Below are 22,416 nucleotides of genomic sequence, written 5' to 3'. Positions count from 1 at the left end.
GGAGCCGTTGACAAGCTTGGGTTTGTGGTTGAGAAGAAGCTTCACATGTTGCAGATCACCTTCTCCAATGGTGTAACTACTCAACCCAAAGATAGCCATAACCATAGCCAAAAGAAGCTTCACTCTCTCTAAATTGGAGTTGTTCCGGCAAGCTCCATAGCCATAACCGTAGCCAAGGCAAGCTTCATCAAAAAATCCCTTCAAGAATCAAAAGCTCTCATAGGCATAGCCAACAAAGTTGGGTTCAAATCGATTCTCTACATGGTATGGCCGTTCGACCTTACATTGCTTTGGTAATCGGCTTTGTTTTTCAATGCTTGTCCCCCATTGCCATGGCCGTTCGATCTTACATTGCTTTGGTAATCGGCTTTGTTTTTCAATGCTTGTCCTCCATTGCCATGGCCGTTCGACCATACATTGCTTTGGTAATCTGCACCATCACAGGGGGCAGGAGTGAGGGGGACGGGTGAGAGGGGTGCTTGGTCGATGGGGTTAAGGGGGGAGGAGAGGGAGGGAGTGGTCGGTGAGGAGGGTGCAATGTGCACCTTCATAGGGGGACAGGAGTGAGGGGGGACGAGTGAGAGGGGTGCTTGGTCGATGGGGTGAGGAGGGTGCAATGTGCATGCGCTCGCAACAAGGCCAAAAGCTGAGGGTAAGTCCCGGTGTGTGTGTGTGTTTTTTCACGAAAAAAGTGTGTATGAGAGAGTCAAAGGAGGACTAGGCTATTAAGAAGGCCGTGCCGGAGCTACACAGAAACCCTAATGAGAGAGCGTTGATAAGTGATGGGGGTTGATACGTGTTGGTGAGCCATGGTTAAAAGGGTTGGAGAGGGAGTGGTTCTGGTGGGCCCACGACACAAGCATATAGCTCGAGGCTCACGAGTCGTGATGCTGGTGACATCAATCGGGACTCGGCACTTGCTGGTTGCAGCCGTGACACCATCTACTTAGCATCCCTTATCTTGTCCAGGGGTGTGTGTCCGCATCAGGAAAACGCATGTAGCATCTTCCAGTTTTTGAATTCAAACGAATTGTACTGCGGCTTTGTGGGCATTAGTCGAGATTAGCACCATTTGAACTCTTATAGAGACATTGTTATCATGACAAGTACAAACAAACGTGTTGCACACGGTGGGCGACGCAACGGGACGATGAGATGCGCCTGAGAGAGTGTGGAGTCGGGGCTGCGCCTGAGAGAGTGAAGGGGGGGAGGGGGGGCAGTGACAGTGGGGTGGTGAGAGAGAGGTGAGGAGGTGCTGTGCAAAGGGGAGGGGGAGGGGGGGGGGGGGAGTGAAGGTCGGTGCACAATAGAAAAGGAGGGGAGGGACGAGTGATCTGATTCGAGTAGCCGTCGTAGCACCTCTTGTTGTCCGGTTGGCTGAGGTACCGACGGACAGATGCGTGGCCAGTAGAGGGGGGGTCGGGTGGGAGGGGAGTGGGGGGGTGGGCGCACGAGAAAGTGAGGGTGAGGGGCGTGCGTGGGGGGGGGGGGGGGGGGCCGGGGGGCTGCGCACACGAGAGAGAGAGAGAGAGAGAGAGAGAGAGGGGAGGGTAGCGTAGGGGGTGTGGGCGCATGAGAGAGTGAGGGGGACGGGGGAGGTTGCTGGCACGAGAGAGAGAGAGAGATAGGAGGGGCTGGTCGGTGAGCAATGGTGAGAGGGAGAGGGTGGGGTCGCGACAGGGGGTGGTCGGTGAGGTGAGGGAGTGAGGGGGTGGTGGGCCGGGAGAGAGGGAGATAGGGGGTGGTGGGTGAGCGATGGTGGGTTCGTGAGAGAGGGTGGTGAGGAAGAGGGGGAGTAGGGAGCGGTGAGGTGACTGCGTGAGGGAGTGACGGGGTGGGCGGTGGGGTGTGGGAGAGAGAGAGAGAGAGAGGGATCCCCTAGACCTTTAATCTCTATCTCTTCCTGTAGAGACACTAGTGGAGAGGAAGAGGCCAGAGTGAGCAAAGATTTTGTCCAATCCCGTACTATTGCTTCTTCTAAGGGCTCTTCTTCTTGGGACACCTCTTGAATGGGGTCTGGGTCCACTCCACTATGTCCACCATATTGCATTGGAACCCCTTATAGAGGTTTTGTCCACCATATTCCACTCTTGAATGGGGTCTGGGTCCACTCCACTATGTCCACCATATTGCATTGGAACCCCTTATAGAAATTTAACCAATTCCATAGAGGTTCTGTCGCCTCTCCTTTTGAGCCGAGTGGATCCCAGGCCTCATCCACTAGGAATCCTTGCCATTCCTTCTGCTCTTCCATAGAGGTCCTTCCTCCCGAATGGGAATCATGTCATATAGGGCAGTTCCCCTTGCACTCTCATCGATACCTTTTCCCAAGGGCAAGGTCACCGTCCCCCTCGGGTTAGGGATATGCAAGTTGTCTCGGTCCCCCATGGATCACCTAGGCTGCCCTTAACCACAAGGCCTTCCGATGAGCAAGATGTAGGCCCCTCTAGCTAGTGGGAGGTCTAACACCACAAAATTCATTTCAAATACTCCCTCAATAGTGATCGGAACCTGCCTGATTAGTCCCAAGAGCATCACTTCTCTCTGTTCGGCCACTCGAATGGCGAAGGGAGCTAGCTCGGTAATTCAGAGACCCAAGCTTTCAGGCATGATGTTAACACCAGAACCACCATCCCCAATGGCCCCTGCAATTTGAGTTCCTCCCACGGAGACTGTCACCCTCGAGCTTCGATGATCAGCCACTTCTGGGGTAGTGAGGCATACCCTTGATTGATGCCTAGGCGTTGCCCACTACTACTAGATGTGGCTTCATCCCTAGTTACCTTCGAATCAATCCAATGTTGGACCAAGCCTAGCAGTTGCTCTCTTATTTCCTGGCTCAACCCACATAATTGAGGAAGGGTGATTTATCCTGCCAACACTTCCTCTCAACTTAAATTACTAACCTTGGGTTGGGTAGATCTGTCATCTGCCTTTGAAGGTGTGGTGGTTGGGGGAATGACCAAGGTAGGAGCCGCTTCATTCTCCATGGGTGGTGTTTGAGTGAATTCCTCCACAGCCTCCTTATAAGCGAGGGTGGTCAAAAAGCGAGCCAAGAGCAGCGAGCACAAAGCAAGAGTAGAGCTCATGTTCTTGTGAAAGTGAGCAGGTAGGGGCATGGCATGATGTTAAGCGAGCATGAAATGTTAAAGAGAAGAGTGGAACCACAGTGCAATTCTGTAGCAATCAAACAAAGAAGACATGAAATGATCTAAAATGACCATTGCAATAATTTTTTTTTCGAACCAATGGTGCAGATACAAAAAATCACTATTAAACCCATATTGCTTGGCTCGCTAAAAAGATATTGAATCTATAGTATTCACAATGTTGGAGAGTCATTAGCAAACAAAAGACAATAGACAGGAAAATTTATAAAATAACCAAAACATTTCCAAAACAAGTACTACGGTTCAGCTGGTATGACATGACCCCCATACATTTTTCAACTAAAGTGGGTTGCAGGTTCCTAAAGCTGTTGAGGATGACTTCTAATAGACTTAGTTAGCATGTCTTTTACAATTCTCTCAGAAATACAAACTTGATGAATATGCATATTGTTGTTCACATCCTGTCCAAGAATCATTAAGAACACAAAGTATATGTGCTTGCATGCAAGATATGGTCTTTTCTTGGCCACTCTATCTCTGAACTCCACACATGAACACATTGGATTCTTCTGAATAGTGACCTCTATCAGAGATGTGTCTTGGCTCCCATTGGTCAATGGATTAATACTAAATGTTTCCTTTACCCCTTCTATATGTATATGGCTGCCTACAACTTCTGCATGCATATCTAAGGCTGCAGTGATTTGACCAAATGCAGCCTTTGAAATTCCTCGTCGATATGGAAATTGTTTCACCTCCTTGTTTGTCTCGCTAGTGCCTTTTGCAAGCTCCTTTTCTAGAAAAAACTCAAGAGGAATACCAATGTCATATCCTGCTCTAATAAGCTTGCAGGCTTCTTTCACTTGTAACTTGGTACCTTTAGCAATGGGCCAAACACAAGGGACATCCTCTGGTGGATGTAATATTGTCTTTGTAATTTTCCAAGTGTGCCTAACATCTGTATTACAAAATAGCAATACTTCTCCTTTTTCCAGGAGGATAGTTGACAATCACTCCAAAAACAAGGACTGACATCACCCCCTTGCAACCTTGAGCTACACTTTTTCCCTGATGCCCAGTGGTTGCACTCAACTCGATTCACTGTTGGTATCCTCCGCAAGGCCCACTTTGTATCATGCACATCACTTTCAAGGCTCTCTAAAACTTTGCATTGCTCATTGACCTCTATTGCAGGCTCTAACCTCTCTCTTGTCACATAGTTAAACTCAGGCCTATGGCTAGAGTTGCCAAAGTTTTCTTCTGTCGAGTCATGTAGTGGCCTTTTGGCTCGAATAGTTTTATTCTCACCCTTGAATTTTACCCTATTTGAAAACATAGGGGTCCCCGCCACTGCATCATCCACTGCTCGTGAGGTAGCTATTGGGGATGGACTTGCTTTCTGTCGAGAAAGAGCTCTCTCAACCAAAAGCTCCAATGTAGGCCCACAACCTGTGTATTTTCCTTCCAAGAAAGCCAGTTGTCTGGCACATTGGAAGTAAGCATTGATAAGATCTGTCACACAAGCATCATAAAGACTAATCTTTTGCCTATACCCCTCCCCTGCCAACCAGCTTGCATGCTTGGTCTCTGACATATTTGTCCTTGGGACAAGAGCATTGACAATAGGCTCTCCATCCTACAAGAGAGTGGTAGAAATTGATTAAAAACAATGCAGTGCACATAAGTAGGAGGCACACAATAATACAATGAATAATCTCTTACAAACATTACCTTTAAAATGAAATGACCCCATCGACTAACCCTATAGTGCCACCAACTCAACCAGCTAAGAAGCTTAGGGATGTTTCTATCAGCTGCCTTGCCAGTTGCCCACCATGCTCGTATCCTGCGAAATTGCTGAAGGACACTTTCTTTGTTTGGGGCAGTCCTCCACTTCTCACACATCTCCCTGTGCTTTTCTTGATGTGGGCTATAGATGTACCTCTGCGTGTGGACACGAAGGTTGTCTTCCCAATGCCATAAACATGACCTTTCCCTTTCAATCATCTCCTTTCCGTCGTTGAAGACACGTCTCACTGCATTCCAGTTAGCGCCAGCCTCATCCGCCATAAACCCAAAAAAATTTGCTACCTTCCCTGTGTGCTCCACCATTACCAAATTCATATTTTCCCAAAACATGACTTGAGCATCCTCATCCTCTTCTCTAAATTCACAAGTTGCTATTGTCAATAGTTCACCAATCCTGCATGCCACAAATGGAAACAGAGTTATATTAAAGACACAAATTAAGCAATGCTCTCTACCGCTTGTAACTTACATGTGGTCATAAACATGTGCTCCCATTGTATGCCATCCAGTATCCACTCGATGCACATGATCAAAGCAGACCCATGCTTGATTAAGATCCCCATTACCATCCTTGTCCATTCGCCGAACAATGTCAATCCCAGAACCAGGTCCAGTAGTAGACATCTTAAAGATAAAGCAACGCTCAGTAGTAGTGGTGGCTTGCAATGGAAATCGAGAACCATGGAAGAACTCAAAATGGCATGTTCTTTTTAGATTAAGAATGGCTTCATATCCTTCACCCAGAGGCCGTGTTGTTTTTCGTGTTTGCATTACCATCTGCTTCACCCTGCATTCATAAAGCATACTTAGTGTATTAAAGATGATAATTGCATACTATTCTTTGCTAAATTGCACTTCCTACATACTTTTTGACATTTATCAAACTTTGCAACTCTTGCGACATCTCCTGTAGCTTCCTCTCTGTCATGAATTCTCCCTGTGTCTTGTCATCATCAGTGAATGCTCTTAGAACCACCTCCCTTGCCACAATCATTTGTACCTTTATGGGCCCAGCGTTGTGGTCGATGCCCACTGCACGTGCTACAAAGGCCTTGATATTTCGTATCGATGCTCGGCACATTCCCTTGGAAACCATGTGTGTATGTTTGCCATAATGAATAAATAGTCTGCTATGCATTGATTCTTTTGGCATAAAATAATAGACACAGGCAGGACATTCTTTAAGACACATTGGCACATGCTTGCAGAAAAAACACTCAAGGTTCCCAAAGCTCCCAATTGCTAAATTCCCATATTTTGGAGATTTTATCAGCTGCCCATTCCAATGGAGTTTGTTTGGTTGATTCATACGTGTCCTAAAGGAGCAGTGCTCATTCATGCACTGGAAGGTTCCCCCGCAGAAGCTCTTCCTAAGAACAAAAGTTTTATTGGCCCTAGTTTGCGTTTGTGGCTTTGTCCAAATGTTGCCCTCGTATTTTTGCTCCATCCCTTCCATACCTTTCCCACCTTCAAGCTCATATGTACTGAACTCTGGGTACACCTTGGGAAGCTCTTTTACCTTGCCTTTGTAATCACAATCATGGATTAAAGTGTGCAAGACATCAGTAGGAGGTAACATGCGGATTATTTGAAAGCAAGAGACCGCAGTATCAAACTGAACATCTTCCTCTTCCAAATGTTGAAAGCACTTTTCCACAGGAGAGACCTCTATCTCCTCTTGCAATGATCCATGTGCTTGGACATTGATTTCTTCTATCTCTTCAGTGTCCAAGTCACTGTAAAGCACAATGCTCTCTAATTCAATGCGCAATGCAAAACAGAAAATGTCAAAGTCAAAGTTAATGCCACTTACATTGGAGTACTCTTTCGAGAACCGGGAGGAAATATAGTTGAGGGGCCTTGTTCTGGGGTCTCAAAATAATTCTCTGATTTGGCAATATATACAGAGGACAATGAATGCTCCAAGATAAAATATGCCTCGTCTCCAATCCCTGCATACAAGTGTAAAGGACAAATGGGCTCATACTCTCCTCCAATTTCAAGTAAGGCCTCCACATTTATCCCACCAATAGTTCCAAGCTTCCCCCGGATCATGTTGATTGACACAAGACATTTGCCATTCAAGAAGGGGACTCGGATGCATGCACCCATTGTAAAATGGAGGAAAACACGAGCCTCCCTGCATAATGCAATCACAACAACAATTAAAGAATTTACATTGAATATTAGCCAAAAATATTTTAATACTAGATGTTCTTGCTCTAATCAATAGCATATACTAGCCATAATACAATTTTACCAGGCTCATTTTAAGACTATGGGTAGAAGCAAATAAAAATATTTATTGCAAAAATAGTCATAATGAAGGGTATCAAAAAGAGTACATGTATATATGTATATATGTTTGTGTGTACACGTGTGTGTATGTATACACACACACACGCACACACACACACATATTTGCTTTGTGTTAGTTCTTGCGCTTTTTCATAATCTCCTGTTAGATTTCAAAAACTCTACCAGTTGGATGCCATACCATAACTGTGCTATAGATTTAAATAAATCGGAAAAATATTGACCAAACCCTTAAATTTTAGTGTTGAAATTCATTAGTGTTAGGATAAAAAAATTTGTCCAGTGCCTAACTTAGGGTTTTTAGTAGTCGGCTACTTCTTATGAAGCAATTACTTAACGCTTTTAGTCGTCCTCCACACAGAAGCATCTTCCCTCAAACACACACGCAGAGAAGCGATCATGAAGCATCATACGTCTCCCCAGCAAAGAAACGCTGATCTCATACGCAGGGCCCTCTCCCCACTCCAATCTTTCTCCCCAACAAAGAGACACAGAAAGGTATCATCATCCATGAATTTGTGCTATTTTGCCTGAATGAATTTGTGCGCTCAGCGCACAAAATAATAGGATGTTTTGCTGCCGCCACACTCCACACACAGTAGTATGAGATGTGCGGCGTTACTTCTTGCTATTTTTCTTGAATGAATTTGTGCGCTCAGCGCACAAAATAATAGGATGTTTTGCTGCTGCCACACTCCACACACAGTATGAGATGTGCGGTGTTACCTCTTGCTATTTTTCTTGAATTAATTTCTGCGCCCGCTCAGCGCACAAAATAATAGGATGTTTTGCTGCCGAGCATTGACAAAATCATCACGATTTTGAGTTCGTTTCAAGCTTCGGGGATCCCCCCGGCGGCAGAAATTTGGAGAGAGTAGTGTAAGAACATGCTATCTATATGGTGTTGTCTCAAACACATTGCATAGACTGTCTCTCTTACTACTGTCTATATTATGCAGACTTTGTGTATACAAGAAGCTCAAAAAACTCACATTTGATGTCTTCTTGGTTGAGAAACGGCTCACACAGTCGAGAGAGGAGACTAGCAAACATGTGCATCTAAAGAACAATAGCACAAAAAGAAAAAAGTTTGTCCTTAAAAAAGTGTTGGATTGCGAAATATCACTTCTAAAGTTTATTAGTACTCAATATTGAATGCCTTCAGATTTGGGCTACCGAATCTTTACATATTTTCCAATAAATTTGAATGCCTTGAATTGATCACCTGAAAAGGGCTCCGTAAATATTTTCCAATGGAGATTTTTTTAAAATATTCAATACGGCTTTGAATGCCTTGGAATTTGGGCCAAAGCACTCCATATGATAATCTCAAAGATATTCTGTTCGTTATAATGAGTTGGCCGTTTTGTTGGATAGTGAATGTGCCACCTTTGTTTGATGATTGTGTTGCAGTACTGAATTTAATCTCTTTAGTGAATGTGCCACCTTTTCTTTAAGTTTGTGTCGTATTACTGAATTTGTTGTTAAAATAATCAATTAATTATACAATACGAGTACAATACTATTTGAAGATTTGTTCTTGTATTTTTGCATGGCTATCTGGTTTTCAAATGAGTTCGAGTCATTTCACTAGAGCATCTTGCTTGAAAGGTTCTTGTTGTGCAAAAATGGATGAGTTACCTCTTGCTAAGCGGAAAAAGAGTGTGCAGGTTGGCCCAGGTGAGAGCTCATCGAGACACACAAGGAGGCAAGCTGATTTTTCTAGCACTTTGGAGCAAGCCGCCTCCTCAAACCCTACTACTACAGAGCATGCGGTACATATCATAGATGACACTAACCTGGAGGTGGATATGGATAGGCAGCATCTACATAGTGATGAAAGAAATGAGGAGGATGGACAAAATGTAGTGGGGGCAATTGAGGAAAATAAAGGTGATCAAAATGAGGGTGAGAATACTCAAGGTGGTGATAATGAGGATGAAGGTGAGAATACTGAGGATACTGGGAGAGAGATAGAGGGGGAAGAGAACACACATCCACTAGAGGATCAAGAAGAAACAGTTGTCACAACCCAAACTGAAGGAAGCAAGCAGAAAAAAAATAAGGTTGATATTTTTGGGAAGATTCTAGAGACATCTACTCCACAAGCCTTTTTAGATAGGATAGGAGTCAAATTTAGGTCTCCACCTCCACGTGTTCCTCTCTGTAGGATGATCCAGACGGAGGCAATCCGAAAGGTTTCTCCCTCAACAGATAAATCTCTTACTCGAAGCTTCAAAAAACTAGGTGGGTACATTGAGAGCATGGGAGCTTTCACAGTATCAATTATGGACTTGGAAGGGGAGGAGACACCATTGACACAAGAGAGGGAGGAATCTTGGGATGAGCATTGGAGGACTGTGAATCAACAATTTGAGGAAACTCTTGCACTTGACCCCGAGTGGGGTCCGTACTTGAGCCGAAAAATGGTGCATATTCTTGATGGTAATAATCGACACAATGCTTGGATGGACTGCATTTCTACAGGTGAGTTCTCATTGGGATGTTATAGTTTCTTATGCTTCTTTGTCCTTCCTAATTTTGTGTTTTATTACAGGGTTTCAAGGGGATTTTTCCATGCATTGTTGTGTTCTCTGTAAATTTTATGTGTTCGAGCGGAGGGATGTGGGTGAGCTTTTGTTTTCATTGTCCAGGTTGAACAAGTAAGTTAATTTGTTATCAGAGTCTCCTTCTATGTCAAGTAAGTTGTTTGTACTCAAGAATATTAACATATTTCTTCTTTGTTTTGTAGGACGCATGATTATGCATTTGTGCCAACCACATTTGGTGATCGTCTATTTCAACTAAGAAGATTGGGAGAGTCCGACCTAACAACTCTCATGGCACATTTGGACAATGAGGACAAGCTATGGGTTGAGAGAGAGATGCAGAGTGCATCTACCAGAGGAAGGCCTAGTTGGCTTCATTTGCCAATCCAGATTATTACTTGGCTCTTGTTCAAGGATGAGATGGAGCAAAAAATTGATGAGGCATCAAATGGACCACTTGCCGAGTCTGCTAGGGAGAATGTGACTCGAAAGGTAGAAGTTCTCTACAGAGGAAAAACATCAAAATATGCAAGGATTGCTGATCCCTCCAACGGTGAGGCCTTTTGGTGTGCAGTGCTCTCCCTCCCATGGCACGCGTCAAGCAATCATGTGGCCACAGAGGAAAAGCTCAATATGATAGGTTCTGCTTGCATCAGAGACACAGATAAGGCTCACATTGTCAAGCTATTGGACAACTCTCAGGTTGCAGTGCGATCACTTGAGGGTATGCCAAATGATAAGACAAAGGTTAGGGAATGGCTGCACATGTACTCCTACTGGCTTCAGATCACGGAGCTGGGTTTGAGAATCCAAAATGATATTAAAAATGCCGATCGAGTCAGGTTGCCAGGTGAGAGCCGATTCACCTCTTTTGTTGTTCTATGCAGAAGAAAGTACTTCAAAAGGGCTTTCAAAGTGCACGAAGGAGGCATAAAATTTAGCCATGATATTGACCATCAACCAGGCCTACAAAGTGCTGCACGGCGAGTCGTTTATAGGTTTTCCTCCAACATAACCCAGATATTCCTTGTTAAAAAACATGCATGCTTCTTTCTGTGTGTTGTTTTATCATTTGTGCTTTGGCTTGCAGATGGTTGCTTTCTGAAATTGAGGAGCACCAATTGGATATTTTACCCCCTCTCGCTAGTGTGTGGCTTTGTGTTGACAATCAATCTTATATGTATGCCGATTTGAAGCTTGGAAGAGTAAGTGATTGAATTTGTCATTTTGAATCCATGATTGAGAAACATGTTCATATTGAGGGTGAGTTGTGTTTACCCATGTTTGTCATTGAACAGGCCATGTCAAGCATAGAGTCTCGTTTCTGCCCGTGGTGGTTGGACCTTGAAAGAAACCATGTGCCTGAGGAGGAGCTTGATCTGTATCGCCAACATAAGTCTATATTGGAGCTTCGTAGCCAGCAAATTGATCATAATGAGGCCACATCCACATCACATGCAACATCGATTGCATCGGCTTCTTTTCGTAAGTCATTGCCAGTGAATTTAGGGAGGGAAATAGTGAATCGTGCATTGGAGGTGAATCGAGCAATGGAAGCAAATAGGGAGCAGAGTCAACAACAGACATCCAATAGTAGTGCAGGCGGGATACAACCAACTGACATCATAACCAAGACATTGCAAGCTCCAGGTATGTGAGCTTCCTACCTCATCTCTATCGTGATCCGATTGTTTTGACTTGAGACTATGTGTGTTAAATGTCAAAAACCTGTCTATAGGAACCATTTATGCCTTCAATGTCAGTATTGAGGACCTTGCAGCTACTTTTGTGAACATGGAGGATGCATCCTCATTGGGAAAGCAAGTGCTTGATGCCATGAATGTTATTTGCACAGTAGGGAATGTCAAAAGTAGAGGGTCCGATTACTGTGTGGAGTTGATATTTGCAGACTTCCCCTCAAATATCATCATTGGAGGTTGTGTTGCAAACAAGGTTCCATATTGGAATAAGATTGGGGATGGCATGTATGACTCTACTTTTAAAGTTGTTGATTCTTGTCTCTCGGATCGAGGCTTCTTTACATGCCTTTACACTATGGAAGAAGGAGTGACCATTGAGCAGGTTGCACAGAGCATTGGGTTTGGCATTTATCATAGACAGGTTGTGAGGTGTACTCCACCTATTGGGAAGAAGATGGGGCAAATGATTACTACCCAGGTATTGGTGTTGTTCTCTTTGGGGCTGTCATTTGTGCAAATCTTCTTTGTCCCATTTTAGGTGAAAATGCATGAACAACCAATGTGTCTTTGCTTGTAGGTCACTTGTCTAATATTGGCTGTTTTTGTTCGCTCAACATCTCCTGCTACAAGCTTTGTGATGCATGGGGATCAACTAAGGGATTTGGCACTAGGTGATGATCTTGATGTAGGGCAAGATCTTATCTTTGACATGTATGTATGCATTCAAATCAAGATAGAATTTAAAATGATTTTCGGTGATCTTTATGGCATATGGTTAATGGTTTGTGTGCGTTTTCAAGAGTGCCATCGGAGGATCTGGTGAAGAGAAAGGGTAGACCATGGCGGGGCGGTTGTCAGAGAGGTCAGCGGCTTAGCAAATACATCGTCTCCGTCTTCAGTCGTCCTGGGGACACGATTTTGGATTTGTTTGCTGGCACTGGAACTCTTGGGCTAGTGGCAGCATTTATGGATCGCAATGTCATAATGTTAGACAAGGATGAGCGGATCTATGATCACCTGTTAGAACCATACTCAGCAAAGGTATGCATGTTGAAAAGATAAATATGTTAGTAGAGAATAATTTTGTATTGATAAAGCTTATTTTCTTTTCTTTGTGTCTCTTGCAGTTATGAGGATCACATGTCTACATCAGAATGCCATTAGAGATAGTCTTTTTTTAATTGAGACAATCATTTTTTTGGGACTATTGGAAGTAATGTTTTGATGGATGTTATGCTTCTGAATGTTTTTTTCAATAGCATGTAGCTGATTGTTGGACAATTTTTATTTGGATTATAAAAATTTTAAATCCTATGGTTATGGTTTCTAAAGAGTATTATATTGTTGTGTCAGTGGGTATGGCTATTAAAATTGGTGTGCATCTGAATGGCTTGATTTCTATGCTCTCTGGTCGCTGTGGTTTCCATGTGGTTGCAAACAATAGTTTGTTTCTATTAGTAGCTCAATGACCAATTCAACGTCTTTTTAGCGAGCCAAGTAGTATGAGTTTTATAGTGATTTTTTATATCCGCACCATTCATTTGAAAATGCTTTATTTGCAATAGTCATTTTTAAACTTTTTTAGTCTTCTTTGTTCTGTTCATTATAGAGTTGCACTATGGTTTCACTCTTCTCTTTAACATTACATGCTCACTTAACATCATACCATGCCCCTACTTGCTCACTTTCACAAGGACTTTATTTCTACTCACTGCTCTGTGCTCACTGCTCTTGGCTCGCTAAATAGATGCACCCCTTATAAGCTTTTTCCACAATGGATGGATAAATTGCACCATCAAGAGGAGGAGTTGGTGTCTTTGGGGCTCCTTGGGACCGGGTGACAGCCACCAGTATGAGTGCGAGCAGTGGGAGGTGGCACCACTACCACTACTATTGGAGTGTCAACCTTGGGAGATGGAACTACAGCTGCCACCATGTTAACCAATGGGGTTTAGGACAATCACAGGTGTAATGGTCTCGAACCTCCAGAAAATGGAGGCATGGGGGTGAGCCCTCTGGTATAGTGCATTGAGCTTGCATCATGTAGCCGCTCCCCCCACATCGGTAGCATATAAGAGGCCGGGTGGGATTGTTGGGAGGACGGCGATTAGCAAACCTTTGGTTAGTCCTGGCCCCGTAAGTGTTGTTAGCGGCTGGAGGTACTAGAGGAGTTGCCGTATGAACCACCGGGGGTGAGTTTTGATAGACTTGGTGTGTTTGTGGGACCGGCATGGGTGGGATGTATGGCTGATAGGTTGGGAGAGTGCCTTCTTGATATGGGATTTGCATAAGCAGGGGGTTGTATGATAGGGTTGCTCCGGGATAAGGGGTATTGGTGTCTGCTACCGTGGTTACTTGAGCTCCCTGTTGAGATGATGTGGCCTGGGACAATGGAGGGGTTTGTACAAAACTAGCCATGGGGGAGGGAAGGGTATGTGGGGCAGCTAAGTAGGAGGGGATAGTGGTGACAGGGTTAATATAATCTTGGGATTGGGGGGTCGCTACTCCAGCTGATTGAGGGTTCAAGAAGGGTTTAAGAAGGGTGTTGGGTTTGGTTGGTGGTTAGGGGCTTGGGCAGAAGTTGAAGCACTACTGGTTGGGGTCACCATGTAGTCTTCGGCGAAGGGATTAAGCGGGGTGGCACCTTGCTTAAGTTGTTGTTGCATAAGGCAAAGTCCCTTGAGATAGTAACACTCATTGTCCTCATGGCCCACCACCTTTGAGCAAAATGAGCAATATTTCTTGGTGGGATAACCATTTGGAAGATGGCCTTGTGAGCTACATACTGGGCACCATGGACTCGTCTTGGGATCATGAGATAGTAACACTCATTGTCCTCATGGCCCACCTTTGAGCAAAATGAGCAATATTTCTTGGTGGGACAACCATTTGGAAGATGGCCTTGTGAGCTACATACTGGGCACCATGGACTCGTCTTGGGATCTTTGACCTCGAGCTTCTGGATCTCCTTCCTGAGCGCTGCCACGACCACATCCTCTTATTGTAACCTTTTCAAATCTTCAAGCTCCTTCTTAAGCTTGGCTAGCTTGTCCATGGAAGCGAATGTAGAAGCTACCATTAGGGCTACAGGAACAGTTGGAGGAGCCGAAGACATGCCAGGGACAAGTGGGGACCAAGAGGTACTGCACTCTGCCATGAGGCGAGCATTGTCTTGGAAGTCTTGTAGGGTGCCTTGGGGTGGAAAGGTCTCTCTCATCTTCATCGTCGTTTGAGTAGGAAGTGCTGCTTGAAGCTACTGTTAGGAAGTGGATGGTCCAGGATACACCATGAAGGTGGCACCCAAGGTTAAGTGGTATAGTTCAGGACCAATCTATAGCTAGATGCAGGGCAAAGTGATTGGAAGCTTTGGGAGGCCCTAATGGTAGGTAGCTTATCAAGGTGACATGGAAAGTGATAGATGTAAGTTCATGAAATAATAGTGTTTATGTGTCTATTACATGTAGAGCCCATGGAGATATTGCAGCAGGTGGTGTACATGGGCATTAGGCAAAAGGTGGGCCCATGTGTAGAAGCATCTTTTAATGAATCCTCCAACAAGCTCCTTTCTTTAACACTCTTCATTCTATTTCTTTGACTCTTACACATGGTTTGAGATAGAGAATCGGTGGTTGATGTGTGACAAGGTTGGCTGATAAGGCGAGTGTGAATGAGAGTAGATTGTCCATGAGAATGGAATAATTTAGGACACCTAGCCTATCAAGTATATTGGTAAACCATGAACTATGGACAACTTATAGAACATCACTGAATGAATCTAGATGCTTCTTGAGCATCTTTTTGAAAACTTGGTGGCTATTTGGTGTGACTTTCTTGAAGCACAATGATGTTGGCAGAAAGAAGGAAAGCATTATAGAGCTTTCGTGGCTTGGGGGGGTGAAATTTTGGATTGCCAGACAATGCCGATCTTGGGTATTCAAACAGTGTTGCTTTGATCTTTTGGGCATCTTTACCTTGCTTGATTAGCACGGATGTGAGTCCATAGATGATATTCTAATGTTGACTTTGAGTTCTTCAATTGATAAGCACCCTTAATTTGTATTATTCTAGTGGTCCCTCCACAATTGACTTTGAGTTCCTCAACTGATAAGCACCATTGAGTTATATTATTCTAGTGGTCCCTCCATAGTTTGATGAAGTTTCCTATGTTTACTATAGTCTTCTTCTTGAAGTTGCAAAATATAGTTTGATGAAGTTTCCTATGTTTACTATAGTCTTCTTCTTGAAGTTGCAAAATATGGAGGGTTAGATCCAATTTAAATACCATTTAATTACCATTTAATTACATTGAGTTACATGTACTCAAAGCCAGCCCATTTGATCAAGGGTTTGTTGATGTACAAAGTAAAGGTATGAAGGAGAATTGGATCCAAATTAAATACCATTTGATTACATTGAGTTACATGCACTCAAAGCCAATCCATTCGATCAAGTTTTATTCTTTATCGTAACTTTAATCATAAAACCTTCAAACCCTATGGGAAAGAAAAGATTAGGAGACTTTAAAGTGATCGTTAGAGAGAAGTTACATGTACTCAAAGCCAATCCATTCGATCAAGTTTTATTCTTTATCATAAGTTGATCACAAAACCTTCATTAATCAAAACCCTATGGGAGAGAAAAGAATAGAAGTCTTAAATTGATTATTAGACCATAATGGGAAGACTTTGAGCCTTAGTTAAGGAATGTTATTCAATGGGAAGGAAGAAAAAACAGTCCATTTGGTTGCCAGCTTGTAAGAGCAGCACTCTTAAAGAGGTGAGATGATGAGAAAATGTTATTCAATGGAAAGGAAGAAAAAACAGCCCATTTGGTTGCCAGCTTGTAAGAGCACCACTCTTAAAGAGGTGAGATGATGAGAAAATGTTCCTTGTACCTTTGGGGATGCCACAAATATTTTGAAATGGAATTCTTATTGATTGATATCTGTAGATGAGTGGAGCCCAACAAATTAGAAAGTATGTTAGAGATTGTTTCAATAGGAATTTCCTAGCTATTTCCCCCTCCATCTACCAACTTATACATATAAATTTATTCATGTCCCAATCCCACCTCCATTTAGGGGTGTGATATCAAAATCAAAGGGGAAACCTAGTAAGTTGAGCATCTACTTTTTCTAAATAATTTTTCATTCTTTACTTGTAGATAATATTAAAAAAAGAAGAATTAGATTTTAAAATTGATCATAGTTCTCATTGATCAGCCAAAGGAAAGATATGATGGACACGATGCAGAGCAGCTATGCTTTGATATTAATAGGCCCTAATGAACGAGGGATGATGCTCTATTATCATCGCCTCAGGTGTCTACCAAGATACATGCATGTCACATTTGAAGATATGATATACACTGGGTTCTGGACGTCACACTCTCCATTCTGAAGAACCCTAAAAAAAGCTTCAATCACGTCATGACCATGTCTTTTGACCTAGTAAGAGGTTTTGAGGAAGAAACCTACATCAGATAGGGGGGATGTTAAATCCCATTTTGGATTAACAAAGATGCTCCTCCCATTGAGGACATTAATAAGTGTTCTGTAAAGGTACTATAAATGTGGTACATTATGAGATAATGGCTAGTCACCAAGGCTTTAGTTAGAAATCTTGGGCGCCCAAGTTTGAATAAGGGCTAGTTGTATATAAGATAATTTCTAATAATGGAAAGACACAATCCCCCTTTGTGCGGTGAAGAGCTATTGTCTTATCCTATGTATGAGAGAGAGAGGGAGAGAGTGTACTTTTAGTGCATGTGTCTCTTCTATGCTTGTGTGTGGGAGAGTGAGAGGACGATTGCCTTGCATTATAATTGTGAGCGACTTGGTAGTGACATAGTGGAGGTGGAGATTAGAGGATTGGAGCTTCTACAAGCGATCTTGGAGAGCCTCAAGGGACATGAGCTTGGAGCATTGGCAAGTACCCTATGACGGTTGTCGTCTATTGCTTCTACAAGCGATCTTGGAGAGCCTTAAGGGACATGAGCTTGGAGCATTGGCAAGTACCCTATGACGGTTGTCGTCTATTGCTTATTCCATTAGTGAATGTGTGGAGTTATCTTGGGAGGTGCAGTAGGCCACCATAACACATCTACTCCTCAAGTTTACGCACCTTCAGAAGGTTTGTCAAGATTTTGAGAGTCTTCATAAGGATCAAGGATCTCTCAACCCTTCAAAGTGTCACATTGCTGAAGCCAAGGTGCATTTTGTAGGCCATATGGTTTTATTTGATGGTATTTCTATGGATCCTGATAAGGTGGAGGCTATTATTTCTCTACCTATTCCCAAATAGACTCACAAATTGTTCTTTCATCAAGAAAGTTAAGTATTACACACATTTCTTGGAGGACCTTGCATAGCTTCTCTACCGCTTAATCATCGTCTTACTTTTCAACCATGTGATTATGCTTGGACTGATGCACATCAAGCCATATTTGAGGCAATGATGAAGCAATGATTGGGATGAGGAGTTCTAAGTATCTTTGAGTGTTAGCAAAGAGGCTTTGGGGACTATTGTATTTCAAAAAGGTGAAAAAGGTTTTATATCGCCAATCTACTGCATTGGGCATGTGATGCTTCCTACAGAGAGGAAGTATATAAATACTGAGAAGTTTTTCTTGGTTCTTCTCTTTGTGGTAAGGATGATTTTTTCATAAGCACTTTATAATTTTTATTGCTTCTGTTATCACTATCTTATTTGGTAAGAAATATTATGCTTTGTTCATAAGCTTTGTTCGTAAGCACTTTATAATTTTTACTGCTTCTATCAATGTCTTATTTGGTGAGAAAGATGACTCCGTTAGCATGCAAGTTTGTTAAGTTGTTGATGGAGCTTTAAAAGCATGATTTCTCATTCTTGGAAGAAAACTCTACATGTTCTACCCTTGCCAACATCTTAGCAATGAAGGAATATGAGAGTAGGAAGGAGGTGTTTTCTTCCACATGGATACTTTGCAAGATTTCTTATGCTTTGGCTTCTGTTGAGCATGTATGTGTCCTTTATTTTGATGGAGCTTTAAAAGTATGATTTATCATTCTTGGTAGGCAACTCTACACATTCTACCCTTGCCAACATCTTAGCAAGGAAGGAATATGAGAGTGAGAAGGAGGTGATTTCTTCCACATGGATACTTTGCAAGATTTCTTATGCTTTGGATTCTGTTGAGCATGTATGACTCTCTCTCTCTCTCTCTCTCTCTCTCTCTCTCTCTCTCTCAGTTACAACGACTCTCTCTCTCCCATAGTTACAGTGACTCTCTCTCTATCCCTCTCTCCCTCCCTCTCTTAATACACAAGCGAATACTCTATCAGGTCTCTCTCTCTCTCTCTCTCTCTCTCTCTCTCTCTCTCTCTCTCTCTCTCTCTCTCTCTCTCTCTCTCTCTCTCTCTCTCTCTCTCTCAATGCACAACTGAACACATTCTTTGATTCAAGTATGATTATCTTCATTGTTCTCTCATTGTTTTGGCTGCATGAGAGTTGACTTGCACTTCTCTCTCTCTCTCTCTCTCTCTCTCTCTCTCTCTCTCTCTCTCAATACACAGTTGAATACACTATCAGGGCCAATGTTTATCGCCGCTCAAACTTCACATTCTATTGAAAGGTTTTGTTTCTCTCAATTTTAATTTTTGATTGAATGTTGTTCAGGTTTTATTTGTTTGTATTGAGGCACAATGGAGAATATTGCCTGTATTCCAACACAATTACATCAACAAAAATCTTACAAATAGTTAAAACCCTAAGACCTCTCTAGATAATTGTTATGCATAAACATGCATAAATTCATCCACCTAACCACCCCCGAGCCCAAAGGGATGCACACATGAATTAGAAATGAAATACATCATACCTCTACCTTGATGCCCCATACCATCAAGAGGTATAACTCCAATCCAATAGCATGTAGCTATAGTGTGAAATGGTAAGTGAGTAGATATGATCCTCTACACAAGAGAGCATAACATAGCCTTGGCCTCACAAGCCCAATCCTCCAAGCCTCCAAGCCTCCCTTGAGTGTGCCCCATGCCCCTATTATATAGGAGGGCCCTCAAGTGACTCTTGACTCTCCATTTCCCATGTGTGACCCTTGGATGCCTGACCCTAACCTTAACCCATAAGGTTAGTCCTAACCCATGCTCCACTAGAGCTTGTTCCCATGCTCCCATGCTCACAAGCCTAATGTGGGTTAGCCTCCTAGTATATGCACACATAATGTGCATATAACATACTTCCCCTCTCTCAAAACATTGCACTCTTGCAATGAAAAAAAAGAGAACTGCACTGAACAATATCAACCAACTCCCAAGTCGAAACCTCTATTTTCCTATCTTTCCACCTAATTTTGACCTCAGGGATTAGTCAACTAGAAAGTTTCCTTTCCCTGAATTCAAGTACCTTATCGGGTTCATGTGGAACATAGGATAAATCTTCGACTTTAACGAGTTTTTGAGGAGTAACTATGTTATCCTCACCTCCCAGCTTCCCTTTCAATCTATTGATATGAAAGACTGGATGAACTCTAACATGTGGAGGTAGTTTAAGTTTATACGCAACCGTGCCAATCCGATGTATAAATCAAAATAGACCATAATATCTAGGAGATAAATTCGAGCATTTTCCTTTTGAGACAAAAGCTGAAAATCTTTAAGAACTTTTAAATAAGCCAACGCTCCTGGTTCAAAAGACCAAATTGAGCGTCCTCTATAAGCATAGAACCATGCCATATCCTGAGCACTCCTGATAGAATCCCAAGCTTTGGTTAGCATTTCCTGCATATCACGCAAGAAATCCCTCGATTCATTAAGCGCGATGTCCTTAAGACCGACATCAATAGGTGCCCTCGGTTGATACCCATACATAAGCATGAATGGACTAAAACCAATAGCCGTATGTTAAAAACTATAGGCAAATTCCATCATTGGAAGATATTTTTCCCAATTTAATGCTTTTCCAGAGACATGCACAAAGCATATCCTCTACAATCTGATTCATATGCTTTGTTTGCCCATCAGGCTGTGGATGATTAGAGGAATTCATACTCAAAGTAATTTCCTCGTTGTAAACCATTCAGAATAAAGTAGGAAAACATGGCATTATAACAGCAGGAACCAAGGATTCATCGGCGCCCCGATGTACCCACATCTGCACATGGAATAATCAACATCCTGAATTACCCATATCAACATAGAGAGTCATCAACATCTCGATGAGTCACATATGTCCATCCGTAAACCATCAAGTTAACTGTATAAATCACCTAAAGTACGGAACTAGAGAAAGAAATGCTAACAAAGAAAAAATCCAAATTTCCTTAATCTAAACACAACAAGATAAACTTGTTGAACTTTAAAGAAAAAGATTTCAACAAGTGAAAATGCCAAAGAGATTACACTCATCAATACATGTAGGCTATAGATAAAAGAAGTTCATCTAGAGAATGCCCACACTATAACTTCTAGTGAATTTAGAAAATGAGATTATCTTTGAATGTTGAGGTCAACATGCTAAGTGATGTAAGCAAAGCAACAATCTTAAGCCCAAATTATCCCATAAGATAATATATGTAAGAGATCGCTAGCGTCCCATACCACCCATACATACCTTAACAATTTGAAACTCCCTAGTATGTCGTCTAAGAAAATATGAATAAAATCCTATATAAAAGGAATAAGATGGCCTTATCCCAGACTTTCATATACTAAAATCTATCTCTATATACCTCAGACTACATCAATGAATAACTCTTTCCGAGTGTATCATCAGAAAAGAAATTGAATTATTGGCGCCTTTCTAATGATAACTACCCAATAAACTCAATAAAGTTAGGGTAGAAAAAATAACTCACCTAGATACATAAACAACTAGGTATCTGAGTTGGAATATGTACAAGAGTACAAGAAATATACTCTAAAATTACGTGCAAAAAAAGAAGGCAAATGCTACCTTCAAAGCACATAAAATTATCCAAAAGATCAAAAGATCCTTATAAAACCATGGATAAAAGCATAGAAGCTTCTCGATGTTGAAATATACAAGTGAAAAGGGTGTGTGTGGGAACAAGCTCTTGGATAGAGGCTGTAAAAGATGAGATGTAATTGTGAAAGAACCTGTGAAAAGGTTAGAAGAATCTACTAGGAGAGAATAATGGGTAGCATGAGGGAATTTAGGAGTGTGGAGATATTCTGGGAGATATTCAGGGAAAAGAGAAGAGGTGGAGAGAATCAGGCAAGAGGTGGAGATATTCAGGGAGTAAATCATGGAGAAATCAAGGGGATTTGATGCTTGATGTAAACTCTACAAATTGAGGCATAGCCCTAATGAGAATTTGCTGGTTTTTGAGTATCCATGCCTACATTAATCTATGTGCTAATTATTCACTAATTACGTCTTAATCACTTGCTAATCACTTTGTTAATTATGCTGATTCTAGTGTTTGATCCACCATAGCTCATCATTCAGCTCAAATTTCAACATGGTATCAGAGCCATGCCTAGAATCAACTAGATTTATGAGCTCATTAGTGAATTAATCAGGATTAGTAAGATAATTAGCAAAAAAATCAGTTTTTAGTGAGTTTTCACTCTTCCTCTTCACCCCCAGCCAGTGGAGGGTCTCTAGCATCTAGCACACATCAAATTAGGGCAAAAGCTTCTAGCCATAGCTAGCTAAGCTCCTTAGCTTCAAGCCTATCTAATCCACGCAGCAAACCGCCGACGGAAGCATCAATTTTTCGCAGATTTCCAGGCGCCGTTTTTCTGAAGAAGAATGAAGATTGCTCTTTGCTCAGGTCAAAACTCTCTAATTCCTCTTAGCACAAAGGGTAATCAAGCATGCTCTACAAGCTGGTGAAGACAGAAATCAATTTCATCAAGTCTACAGAGAGATCAAAGCTCTTCATCAAATCTGCAGGTGACTTTGGTAAAAC

The 22,416-nt window shown here is 42.3% G+C and overlaps 1 protein-coding gene across 1 annotated transcript; it reads left to right on the top strand.

The window, feature by feature from the left end:
* The first annotated feature begins 11,314 nt into the window (after positions 1–11,314).
* On the top strand, positions 11,315–19,226 carry LOC147639055 (uncharacterized). Its single transcript, XM_086793360.1, has 3 exons — positions 11,315–11,434; positions 11,523–11,905; positions 19,140–19,226. Exons 1-3 carry the CDS (start codon positions 11,335–11,337, stop codon positions 19,224–19,226), a joined length of 570 nt encoding a protein of 189 aa, XP_086649486.1. The 5' UTR covers positions 11,315–11,334.
* Positions 19,227–22,416: the final 3,190 nt, after the last annotated feature.

This window comes from Cibotium barometz, chromosome 4, assembly GCF_041138505.1.
Source record: "Cibotium barometz isolate CiBa-2024 chromosome 4, ASM4113850v1, whole genome shotgun sequence".
NCBI lineage: Eukaryota > Viridiplantae > Streptophyta > Polypodiopsida > Cyatheales > Cibotiaceae > Cibotium > Cibotium barometz.
Note: the sequence above shows the minus strand (reverse complement) of the source record. Positions and strands in the feature narration are given on the sequence as shown.